Source organism: Podarcis muralis, chromosome 13 (assembly GCF_964188315.1).
Source record: "Podarcis muralis chromosome 13, rPodMur119.hap1.1, whole genome shotgun sequence".
Lineage (NCBI taxonomy): Eukaryota > Metazoa > Chordata > Lepidosauria > Squamata > Lacertidae > Podarcis > Podarcis muralis.
The window spans coordinates 46,203,243-46,215,871 of record NC_135667.1 but is presented as its reverse complement, the minus strand read 5'-3'; the positions used below and the strand labels follow the sequence as shown (position 1 = coordinate 46,215,871).

The window sequence follows — 12,629 nt, the reverse complement described above, 5'->3', positions numbered from 1 at the left end:
TCCACACGCAAACACACACTTGTGCTTCCTTAACATGATGGAGCTTGGCCCGCAAGTTGAAATTTGACACCACGCTACATCAAATTGCAGTCTGGATAAATATCCAGTGCTTGGCTCATATTGTTAAGAGGGCACTTAGTTGATCTTAAGTGTTATAATGGGTGGAGGAGTGCATATGGTAATCAAAAACATATAAATATGGTGATTGTCCTGGGTTTCATAACAATGTACAGTGGTACCTCGGGTTACATGCGCTTCAGGTTACATACGCTTCAGGTTACAGACTCCGCTAACCCAGAAATAGTACCTTGGGTTAAGAACTTTGCTTCAGGATGAGAACAGAAATCGTGCTCTAGCGGCGCGGCGGCAGTGGGAGGCCCCATTAGCTAAAGTGGTGCTTCAGGTTAAGAACAGTTTCAGGTTAAGAACGGACCTCCGGAACGAATTAAGTACTTAACCCGAGGTACCACTGTATGTGTTTGTGGCCAATACTATTTTGTTGTCATCAACCTACGTATTGCTTCCCAATCCTAGCGTATCTCTGCATGGACCAGTTCTGGGACAGGGGAGTGGAGCGGAGCGGAAGTACCTTTTAGAGAAAATCTAGGAGACTTTGCTTATGACACACCTCTTCCCCTTTCCAGTTCCGGGAGCAAGTGGTTCAAGAGACTGTTGAAATGCTTGAACAGAAGCTGAGCGAGAAGCTCCTCCTTTCTGGCCAGCTCCCCAGCTCCTTGAGCAGCACCACGCCCCACACCCCTGCGAGCCCCTCTGTGCAAGGAAACCCCTTTGACTGGCTTCTCTCCTGCAGTAACTGTCAGGCCTCTATCGTGGGCATTCGCTACCAGTGCAGGTAGGACATGGGCAGAAGGGTGAAAATGCAAATCGTACAGCTGCGTTGGTTCTTTGTGTCCAGAATGTCCGAATTTGGCATCCAGAGACTCGAAGGGGAAAGCAAGGAAGGGTGTGTGTGTGTGTGTGTGTGTGTGTGTGTGTAAACAAAAAAAATTCCTTCCAGTAGCACCTTAAAGACCAACTAAGTTACTTCTTGGTATGAGCTTTCGTGTGCATGCACACTTCTTCAGATACTTCACTTCAGTGTGTGTGTAGTTATGTAAAAAGTCAGAGTTCTAGTCCTTATGACCAAATTATCCAAGATAAATATTGGAAGCATGTTCTATGGATTGGGAGGGGAATGCAATGACCTTTAAATCCCCCTTTTCATTGGCACTTCTGCCCTTTTAAAAAATTTGTTGTCTTCACCTGTTTGCCTTTCTTGGTTTTTTTATACTTTTAAAAAAATCTGCATTAAGAAAGGCAAATCAAGCTACATCAGCAAGTTGAGGAATTCTCTTACTGATGTCTGTCTCTTCCTGATGCTTCTTCATTTTGGCAACCGTGAAAGGGAGATGTAGATGACAACAGAGCTCAGCTGCAGGGCTACTAAAAGACAAGAGCTTTGCTGTTTATCTCCACCACCATCGCCTGGTAGTAAAACTGGTTATCCTTCAGGGGTCAGTTTCACTTCAACTTTCTGGGTCCTTTACCCACTCAGTTTCCCAGCCGCCAGCCTCCCATCCAAACTTATATTTCAGTTCCCTTTCAAAAGCTGCAGTGTTTTCAGAATCCTGTCGCTGGCACCTTCACACTAAGCCGTTAGAATGTTTGTGAACATGTCATGGCAATGCAAAAGCTCAGCCAATTGGGGGCGGGAAGGATGGTGGAATAGCTCACAAGCAAGGTAACGTTTTATGAGAAGTGAAATCTTTTAGCCTGCATGCTAACAGAAATAAAATTGCTTTTGTTTTATTTCAGGCTTTTCTCGCATTTGTAATCACACCTTAACACAAATTGATCTAACCAGTTCAGTTAGTAAAAGATGAAAAAGCTGTTGGGTATCTCATAGCCTTTCCTCTCTTGACAGTGTGTGCCCATCCTATAGCATCTGTGAATCATGTGAAACGGGGACCTATGCCCACGACCCTAACCATGTACTTTTGAAACTGAGGAAGCCAGTATTGTGTATCTCAGAGACGTATAATCTTGGGCAGTTCGCTCCTCGCTTTGCCACTCTGGAACAAGCCAGGTAAGTAGTCCATGCTCTGAAAACTATTTGGTTCTAAGTTCAATGTAAATTTCAGTTTCCACCTGGCATCCTGTGTTCTGTGGCTTTCTGTCTTCAAGCTTCTTTTGCCTACCTGTGTACAGTATGCAAGGAATGCAATGTGAATCTAAACTGCCCAGCACAAAAGAATAGGGAGGCAGGAGGATGCAGAACAATCAGCTGGAATGGAAAGATTTTTAACTGAGAGAGGGAACCAAACATTGCTTGTCTTCCAGCATTTCCTGATGAAATGGCTGCTAAGTTGAGGGTAGGAGCCTGATGGAGCTGATATTACAACAGAGTGTTTGGAGAGGCCCGGCAGTTCTTTCTCTTCCTCTGTCCAGTAGGCACCCAGGAGCCTACTGTGTAGAGCAGGCATGGTAAACCTGTAGCCCTCCAGAGATTATTGGACTCCCAACTCTCATTGTCCCTAACCACTGGCTTTGCTGGCTGGGGCTGATGGGAGTTGAAGTCCTGCAAACATCTCAAGGGCCACAGGTTCCTTGCCTTTTGCGTAGAATTTTCATGTCCCCATTCGCAATGAGATGCCCCACTGGCACCCGAGGGACCTTTGGATGTGACGCTCAGCCCAGCTGAAGGAAATGGCCTCGACAGCCACCGCCTGCCCCCCCCCCCCCAACAGCCTGGGTCTGGCTTTAGGTGTGCAGATCCTCCTGTAAGCAAACCAATCTCTGCTTTCGACCTGCGCAGGCTTCAGAAACAGATGGACAAGCGCTTTCTGAAGGCGGAGAAGCAGCGCTTGCGAGCAGAGAAGAAGCAACGCAAAGCCGAGGTGCGGGAACTCAAGAAGCAGCTGAAGCTGCACCGGAAGATCCATCTGTGGAACTCTGTCCATGCTCTGGAAAACGCTGGCTTGACAGCTGCCAAATCAGAGAGCCTGCAGCCCAATACACTTCTGTAAGCAAACTGAGGACTGAGCCGCATGGGGGAGGCAATTTTATCTGCATGTTTGGAGCACTTCTGGGGGATGCTGCGCCCTAGCCAAGCTATGGGCTATTGTGAATCTCTGCAATGTTTCCAGCACTCGTAACTTATTTGACTCCCTGAACCCTGGGGTTATATGCAAAGCAGCACCAGCAGAGTTCTGCTAGCACAGTGGTGTTTCTGTTTCCTCCCCTTCCCCCAACCCCCCGCCCCAGTCTTGTGGAGCTGATCTTCAAGGCACTCATGGGGCTACAGCAGAGAGGAGGGGAAAGTTACTGTGTTTTTTGCTTCATAAGTTTTTAGAGGGGGAAAGCAAGAAAAAATATATTCTGCGCAGAGCATGTAAGCGGCTCTCGCTTTTCTTGCTTTAAAGCAAGCAAAGCGAGAGCCACTTACATGGCTTCTCTCCCGCTTTGCGCAGCTCTCACTCTGCTTGCCCATCCCTCCTCCCGCCTCGCTGTAAAGCGCGGTGACGCCGGAGCAAGAGGAGGAGGAGGAGACACTGGGACAGGTGCTTTGCTTGCTTTACAGCGAGGCGGGAGGAGGGATGGGCAAGCAAAGTGAGAGCTGTGCAAAGCGAGACAGAAGCCATGTAAACGGCTCTCGCTTTGTTTGCTCCCATCCATCCCTCCTCCCACTTTGCTGTGAAGCCAGCAGAGCAAGAGGCGCTGCGCAACTCTTGCTGAAGCCAGCAGAGCAAGAACGATAGCTGCGCAGCCGCTCTTGCTCTGCTGGCTTCACAGCGAGCGACGGACGGGAGCCATGGCTCCGGCTGCGGAGGCATCCCTCAGCTGACGACTGCAGCGGTAGCCGAGGGATCCCTCTGCCGCCCAGTTCATTCGCTCCATAAGACGCACAGACATTTCCCCTTACTTTTTAGGAGGAAAAAGGTGCGTCTTATGGAGCGAAAAATACGGTACATTCCACTAGCACAAGTTGCTTGCACTTGCAGAGCAGATGCATTGGATAGCGCCCCCCGGGATTTATAAGTTGGGCTGCTGAGGATCCCCTGTTCAAGATCCCCAGTCCCTTCTTAGACCTACCTCTCAAGAACACTCTGCTTCGGAGAGTCAGCAGTAGATTGCAGCTTAGAACTTCTGTCAAATGCAGATCCTTTAAACTTTAGATCTGCCACCCATAAGCGGAGGGAGTGAACTTTCCTTCTCTCAGCTTGAGATAAGCAACTGTACTGACTTTCCCCTCTCTTTGCAGTCCCCTCCAGGGCTGCCCAGTCATTGTCCCAACGCTGAGCGCTGCCTTTGTGGATGAGAACCTTCCTGACGGAACTCGCCTGCACCCAAGGACGACCTTCATCAAACACTGGCGCATGAGGAACACTGGCAACATGGAGTGGAGCTCTGACACTAAGGTGCGTTCCAGTGCTTAAGGTATGTGCTGGAGCTGAGATCTCCTTGCAAGCGATGCCCTATTCCCCACAGTTTCTTCAGCCCAGATTTGTAGGTGCTGTTTTTGGTTACTCAGCAGCAACAGAAAGACACCCTGCAGAAGCACAACATACAGTGGACCCTCCGGATACGAACTTAATTCATTCCGGGGGTCTGTACGTACCCCCAAAAGTTGGCAACATGAGGCGCCGCTTCTGCACATGCACAGAGCAGTGGCATAGCGTAGGGGGTGCCAGGGGTGCCGGCCGCACTGGGCGCAACATCTGGGGGGGGGCGAGTCCAGAGGGCCCAGCCCCGTCGTGCCCTCGGCCCGCCCCTATTGTCAGAGCGGCCGGCCAGCCTCCGCCTGCTCCTACCTTGCCCACCCGAGGACTGCGGCAGCGCCCGCCCCTGTGGCCACCTACCCCCGCCTCGCCCATTGGCTTGCCTCCCTCGGCCCCGCCTCTCTCCGATGGCCGCGGGGGTGTCCTGCTTGGCGCCGGCGCCTTTTTTCAGGAGGTAGGGAGGCTGGACGGGGAGGTGGGGTTGGAAGCGGGCAGAGAAGGAGGGGAGCTCGTAGCCAAAAGGGCTGCGTCGGCCGGCAAAGGGCCGGGGAAAGTTTGGAGAGGAGAAACGCACCGTCATGATTTCCCGGTGGAAGCGGCAGGATTAGGGATGGCGAAGCGTAATTACGCACGAATTTCGCTGGGTGAGAGCTTCGGGGATCGATCGGCGGAAATGGGAATCAATTGGAATATGAGAAAGAGAGAGAGAGAGAGGGACCATCATTCATAGGCATAGATTTGTAGGGTTAGGGGGCGCAAATCCACGGCTTAGGGGGCGCAAATTACTTGCCTTGCCCCAGGTTAGGGGGCGCAGATTACTTGCCTTGCCCCGGGTGCTGACAACCCACACTACGCCGCTGGCACAGAGTGCTTCTGCACAAGGTGTGCAGATCGCTTTTGCGCATGCGCGCGCAGCGAAACCGGAAAGTATACGCTTCTGGGTTTGCTGCCTTCACAACCCGAAAGTTACGTAACCCAAAGGTAGCGTAACCCAAGGGTCCACTGTACTGCTTTCTTATTATTTCACAGGCTTCAGTACAGAGCCCTGTTGCCATCCTTTGCCTATCACTGCCTGTAAATTATTTGGGTGAGGACTTGGTTTAGATTCTCAGCCAGCCAACAACCGACATGGGGCATTGGCCAGACTCCTAAAGCTGCAAAGCCCAAAGTGCCTTTGTGTTCAGGGCTGGGGAACCTTTGTCCATCCTCTCCCCCCGATGTTGCTGGACTACAACTCCTATCATCCCTGACCATTGGCCATGATGGCTGGGGCTGGAGGGAATTATAGCCTAACGGCTACAGTTTTCCCATCCCTGTCGTAGTTGTTCATTTTTGCTGCTGAGCAAATCCAAAGCCACAGGATTGATTTAAGAAACACAGTGAAAGCATTGACAAGCAGATTTTTTGTTTTTTGTGTGTGTGTGGAAGGCGCAGTAGGAGACCATGTGTCCGTCAGATAAAATTGCTCTAACTGTGCCCCACAGCGCACACATTGCTTCTGAACCCGTTCCAAACTTAACCTGTCCTAGGTTGGGACACCATTATTTTAAAAGATATCTGCCCACCCTCATTTATCAAGTTGACCTAAAACAATATGGGAACAGCCTTAGTCCCTCTGCCACCTTTGTTTGCCAGCCTTTCGGATTTTTTGTCTCCAAAGCTGTCTAGTTAATTCCTTAGAACAGACTTGAGGGGGAAGCTAGGTTTAAAAAAAATTTTTTTTTTGTTGCGGAAAGATACTTGCGGTGAATGAGGCTCCCTTCACATGCTTGGCTGGGACCAGGAAGAAGTTAATGGCCTTTTGTTGTTTTTTTCTCTGTCTCCATCTTCAGCTGAAATTCATGTGGGGGAACTTAACTCTGGTGTCCTCGGACAGGAAGGATGTCCTTGTGCCCTCCCTGCTGCCTGGGCAAGAGGGGGTTGTCTCTGTGGAGTTTGTAGCTCCTCCAATGGAAGGAACCTACACGTCTCATTGGCGGTTATCGCACAGAGGGGAGCAGTTTGGGCCCCGGATCTGGTGCAGCATTGTGGTAGACCCCTCCTGCAACACAGACTGCCCAGAGAATAGCAAACTGGTGTCCAGTTTTTCCCAGAAGGGCAGTTCGCATTGTAAGAAAGAGGTGAGGCCCTTATTTTATATCCCTGAGCCTGTGTAAGTTGTTGTTGTCCCCCAGCTCTGCTTTCTGCTTACCACCTTACCTTAGATCTTTCACCTTCCCTTAGATCTTTCTCCTCAGGCCTCTGCTGCTCTGCTTTCTGCATATATATTTTCCCACTCCTTCCTTCAGCAACAAGGTGTATTCAAGTTCCTCGGCTAAATTAGCTCACTTTCCTCTTAAGACTTTTTGAATTATTGCCAACAAATCACTGCTGAAAGGGCCATTTGTATTTGCACTAATAATAGTATGTGGTGCACTATAATGTAGGTACCACTGTGTATATCATAAACTTTCATGTAACTACCTTCCTTCAGCCACCATGCCTCCAGGCACCCCTATTCCTCTCTCTCTCTCATTTCAAATTAAACTTTTACAAACTTTAAAATATCCAATGACTTCCCTTCTTCTCCTTCCATGCTTCATATATTTAAAGAAGAGTGGGAAATATTTATTGAATACAGTGGTACCTCGGGTTACAGACGCTTCAGGTTACTGATGCTTCGGGTTACAAACTCTGCTAACCAGGAAGTGGTTGCTCCAAGTTAAGAACTTTGCCTCATGATAAGAACAGAAATCAGCAGGAGGCCACATTAGCAAAAGCACGCCTCAGGTTAAGAACCATTTCAGGTTAAGAACGGACCTCTGGAACGAATTAAGTTCTTAACCCAAGGTACCACTATATATGGAAAATAAGATTAGAAAGTCTGAGTCAAGTCAGTGATGTCATAGCGGTTTAACCAATGGCAAGTTGGGCCTCCCAAGCAGCAGAGATAAGGCTTGTGACATCCATTTAGTAACTGTGTTCATACGTATACATGTCTGTGTTGCTTTTTCTTGGTCTCCCTTCTTCATCGAATTAAAAAAACCTCTCTTTGAGCAAAGAGTAGATAACAGTGGTGTGCACTGGCCCCACAAGGTTTGGTTCCTGTTGCCTCCAGGTGGGGCTGGGAATGACTTCTATTGCAAACCCTGAAGCCTGCCTGTGTAGGCAGCACTGCGGTAGTTAGACAGCTTCCCGTGTTCCTAAGAGGAGCATGAATGTAATTGAACAGATGTGAAAGATGTATCTTTTTCTGTGGGAAAAGAACAAACACTCTGTATCTTGCTTTCTATATGGTATTTATTCCACCAGCAGGATTTTACAAGATCCTGCAAACATTCTGTGCGGTCAGCTATAGAGAATTGAGAGGAAGGTCGTTAGTCCCTGTGATTCGTTTGGTCTCTTGGCACAGCCCATAATTAAGCATTTTGTATTTTTTTTCCACTGCACCCCTTTTGCCAGGAAGTTTAAGCAACAAAATGGAACTCTAGTGCCCAAGAAACTGTCCTGTATGTTGATGGCACAGTAAAAAGATGGAGTTTTTGTTTGCCCTAAGTTAGGATGAGGCTGCTCGCCTTAAGAGTCACCTCCATGGTCCTTTCACTGTTTCTCTTTCTCCTTGTAGGAAAGACCCTCAAAGTTCAAGGGGCAAACTCTGCAAACTGCTGATGGTGCCACGACGGGAGGCGTGGCCGGCCGCGCTGCTCCACCAAAACTGAAGAGCATCCTCAGCGCTAGAGAGTTCTACATCCCATCAGTTGACCTGCTTACAGCTCAGGTAAAATGTCAGGTGCGAGCCAAGCTTGGAGGCGGGGAGAATTCACAGAAAATCTGTAATTCCGCATTTGTTCTGCCCTTCAACACCAAAGATTCTGCAGTGAGGCAAGGCTGTTTTCTCTTAAACTTAATAAAACTTGGTGTCTAGCTGACCAGGCGTGGCAGAGAGGGACGGAGATGGACTCTCGCTCTCTTTTTATCCCCTAACTTGAATGCTTTCGTTTCCTTCCTCCCTCCTAGGATCTGCTGTCCTTTGAACTGCTGGACATTAACATAGTGCAGGAACTGGAGCAGGTGCCACACAACACTCCTGGAGGTAAGCATCACCCCAACCCCAGGAGGCCTTTGGTGGTAGTTGTGATGGGCACATCCTTGCCCCGTCTGCCCTAGAGATGCAGGTCTAGCACTCCATCCAGGGCCAGTAGGAGGAGCTGCCATCGTTGGGCACCTGTCGGGACCCGTGCTTCAGTAGGAACCCCTCTGTCAGTCCCCAGAGACTCCTGGTCCTGCTCCTTGCGGTACTTGCTTGTTACCTGCCCCTTTCCGTGGTAGAGAAGAGACAAAGGAGGCTTGTCTACTCAGAGCTTTTCACCAATAGGTCCCAAGCTTCCACCAACCTGGAACTGGCACTAGCTCCTCTGCAGACCAGGGCAGGTTCTTTTGGCAATTCCCTCTTGTATTGCCGCAGCTGCACCTGAGGTCGTCTGTGCCGCTTTGAAGCTGTGCTGAGGACTGTACCCCAATTTTGGCTTGCCTGTAGGCCATCATTTGCTTGCCTTGGACTCCCTGATTGCTTTGCCTGAGCAGATACCATTTAGGGTTTTTATAGTTCTGTCCGAGACTGCCGGCCAGTCAAATCATGGGCGCCCAAAGGCGATGAATTTGTAACCCCGTCTGGCTTAACTCTGAGCTGTGTTGCCATACTGAACATGTGGGGTGCATTTCGTTTGCCACTAAGTAATTAAAGGAAATCTTTAGCACTTTCTGCCTATTTGGAACAGTTCCAGGCAGGTTTGAGTTCCTGCACCTGCACAGCACTTGAGGCAGTCCACAAAAATAGTTTTGGGAATCTCAGGAGCAGGTTCCTGTTCCTTCAGGTGGCATCTTGCTCTTCCAGACATGACTTGGTGCATGTCACCGCTGTCCCATGACAGTTCCTTGCTGGAGAAGGCTGGCTGGGACCAGATACAGGAGGAGAGCAGGGCGAGCACATGTAAATTTGAAGCCTGAAATGGTGTGTTACATTTATTCTAGTTACAGGAAGGGACAATAAGCTACAGTGGTGCCCCGCAAGACGAATGCCTCGCAAGACGAAAAACTCGCTAGACGAAAGGGTTTTCCGTTTTTTGAGTCATTCCGCAAGACGAATTTCCATATGGGCTTGCTTCGCAAGACGAAATGTCTTGCGAGTTCTTGCGAGTCTGTTTCCTTTTTCTTAAAGCCGCTAAGCCGCTAATAGCCGTGCTTCGCAAGACGAAAAAACCGCAAGACGAAGAGACTCGCGGAATGGATTAATTTCGTCTTGCGAGGCACCACTGTACACTTCATCCACTGCCAGACTAGAAGGTCTTACTTAGCCTGTCTTGTGTCTCTGAGATTTCACCAGGCTCAAGCAATTTGAAGCCTATTTCAGCACTTCCTTAAGTCCTAAAAGCATATGTATTTTTCAAAAATGAAAGCTGAGATTCTTAGAATGCTGAAATCCGCACCCAGTAATAAATTGTGCCCTTGCTTAGTTGTGTTCATTTGTTATTTTGAAATAATGGACCTTCCCAATTATCTGGTGATCTGAACTGCATTGGGCTCCCATTGTTTCAAGTCTCTGTATAATAATTTGGGTTGGTTACTGAGGATGAAGATCAAGCCCCCAGCTTCTAGGGCTGCTTGAGTTCTAAAACTTGCGGCGAGTGCTAATGAGAACATTGCGTCCTACAGATGCCCAGGCAAAGAAAGGGAAGGCTGAGAATCCGGCTAACTCCGAGGAAGGAGAGGAAGACATGAGTGGGACCCAGTTTGTTTGTGAAACAGTAATTCGTTCTCTCACCTTGGATGCTGCGCCTGACCACAGGCCCCCACAGAGGAAGGAATCGTTGCAGAGTGAGTGTTTAATTTGTCATCCTTCTGAGCGCATTACATGTACAGAAAAAGCTTAAGCCCATCTCGCATTTTGATCGGCTCCTGTGTTTTTGTTGATTTAGGTTCTCTACAAGCACTACAGGACAATGCCCACTGCAGCCCAAACAAGGACCCTGTTAGGATAGAAAATGTTCCTTCTCCAACACTACAGGAACCAGAGTCCAAGAATCAAGGCATAGAGGTGGCCCAAGAACCTGAATTTGGTAAGGAGAAGTGGCTAGAGTTTGCTTCTTTGAAAGAGAGACCGGGACTGACAGTATCAGTCTCTCTGCCCCATGGGTGGAAAAAGCTTATAATAGATCCCCATGCTCACGAAGGATAAATTCAAACTGAAATAAGTTCAAAGAAGAGCATGATAGTGGGGGTGGTGAAACCTTTCTTAGGAGCCAAGATTAAGAGCTCTTCCATTAAACCTGGATCAGGTTTAAGGTGCTGGTTTTAACCTTTAAAGCCCTATATGGCCTGGGACCCTCATACCTATGGGCCCGCCTCTCCTGGTATGTCCCACGGAGGACCATACGGTCTTCAAACAAAAACATCTTGGAGGTCCCGGGCCACAGGGAGGTTAGGCTGGCCTCAACCAGAGCCAGGGCTTTTTCGGCTGTGGCTCTGATCCGGTGGAACGCTCTGTCACAAGAGACTGTGGCCCTGCGGGACTTGACATCTTTCCGCAGGGCCTGCAAGACAGAGCTGTTCCACCAGGCCTTTGGCCAAGGCAGAGCCTGACCCCCCCCCTCCTTTGGTAATTCTTCACACAACTCTAGCCCAATGATTGCCATCAATTTGATTTGAACTGATTTTATAATGAATTTATTTTAGAATGCTGTATTATTTTACTGTTGTTAGCCGCTCTGAGCCCAGTTTCGGCTGGGGAGGGCGGGATATAAATAAAATTTTATTATTATTACTATTTTATTTCTCCCAGCTTCTGTTTGCAGCTCTGCATTGCTTAGGCTGATCTATGGAAGTGAGCTATAGGCGACAGGACTGTACTTTTTATTGTTTTTCAGCCGCACGAAAAGGCTTTTGTGGAGAATATCTTATTTTTATGGTGCCCAATAGGACAAAGCAAATTACGTTGAGGAAAAGATTCCTGCATTGCAGGGGGTTGGATCAATAGGAAGGGGCTGCAGTAGTCTTTGTAATCAAATTGTTCCGCTGCTTTTCCTAGAGGAACTCCTGCTGCAAGACGGGGCGGAATCGAGTGATGGAGAGACCGAGGATGATGCCAAGGATGAAGTCTGCAGCCAAGCATCCTCTACCTCCTCCGAGGATTACATCATCATCCTCCCAGAGTGTTTTGACACCAGTCGCCCTCTAGGCGAGTCTATGTACAGTTCTGCACTCTCTCAGCCCAGCTTGGAAAAAGTGGCCGAGGCCTCGGCAAGCCCTGCGGGAGAGAACCAGCCCTCAGCTCACAGTATCAACGACATGCTAACCACCTCGCAGACACTGGACGAGGTGCCTCTGACCCCTCAGATCCTGGAACCACAGCCTGCAAGGTACCAAGTGGACCCGGAGCCAAAGTATGACTTCTTTGTCTCTGTAGTCATAAACAACCTTCAGAAGGAGATAAAAAGGGGGTCGGCTGCTGAGTTTGGGCCTAGTGTTTCAGCCAACCAAAGCACAAAAATCCAAACGCAGGCGGAACTAAGTAGGGTGTGTTACTAGGGAAATGGCTTGAATGTGTAGCGTAGCTCAGGCTTGGTGGGTGTGCTTTTTCTACAGTTTCTGGCTACTACACCTTCCCACATGCCTGCTTTTCTTCCATTTTGTAACAATAGATCTCTGGCCCCTCCCCAAAACAACAGCTCCCAAGAAACAAGTGTTCCCATTGGAGAGGACGCCTCTTGGTGGGTTCCAGACCAAACCAGAGAAGGTACTGTGCTATGATTTACAGGCTGGTAATCGGTTAGCAACTGCTCCTGACTCAAATCATTAGTTTTACAGCCCACCCTCTTCCAGATCCTCAAGGTGGGTGGTGGCAAATCAATGAAAGGTGCTGCTTTCATTAAATAGATTCAATGAAGGGTAATGCTGTTCCCCATTAAATCTCTCTGATAGTCGTAATTTGGTTCTTTCCTGCCAGTTCCTGCTCTCAAGCTCCCAAATATCTCTCTTGTAGTGGTCCAAGGAGCAGATGTTCCTGAACCTCCACCTGCAGGGAATGTACATAGCACACCAACATGTCCAGAGTTCTCCAGGTAACAAAAGCTGGGTCAGGCTGGGATTTTGTTG

General features: G+C 48.9%; 1 protein-coding gene and 1 long non-coding RNA gene across 4 annotated transcripts in view; one reads left to right on the top strand and one right to left on the bottom strand.

Annotated features, from left to right (window-relative positions):
* Positions 1-12,629, bottom strand: part of LOC144325148 (uncharacterized) — a 197,776-nt gene that overhangs the window by 87,064 nt on the left and 98,083 nt on the right. The window lies entirely within an intron of this gene.
* NBR1 (NBR1 autophagy cargo receptor) overlaps positions 1-12,629 on the top strand; it is a 29,012-nt gene that overhangs the window by 10,748 nt on the left and 5,635 nt on the right. For 2 of the 3 annotated variants that reach the window (XM_077917535.1, XM_077917533.1), the window contains exons 8-19: positions 645-853; positions 1,925-2,086; positions 2,816-3,022; positions 4,262-4,418; positions 6,332-6,619; positions 8,104-8,256; positions 8,496-8,571; positions 10,191-10,352; positions 10,454-10,594; positions 11,563-11,893; positions 12,176-12,270; positions 12,481-12,595. In XM_077917535.1, coding sequence (XP_077773661.1) covers positions 645-853; positions 1,925-2,086; positions 2,816-3,022; positions 4,262-4,418; positions 6,332-6,619; positions 8,104-8,256; positions 8,496-8,571; positions 10,191-10,352; positions 10,454-10,594; positions 11,563-11,893; positions 12,176-12,270; positions 12,481-12,595 — 2,096 coding nt within the window. The remainder of the gene's footprint in view (positions 1-644; positions 854-1,924; positions 2,087-2,815; positions 3,023-4,261; positions 4,419-6,331; positions 6,620-8,103; positions 8,257-8,495; positions 8,572-10,190; positions 10,353-10,453; positions 10,595-11,562; positions 11,894-12,175; positions 12,271-12,480; positions 12,596-12,629) is intronic. The other variant, XM_077917534.1, reaches the window with a different exon arrangement.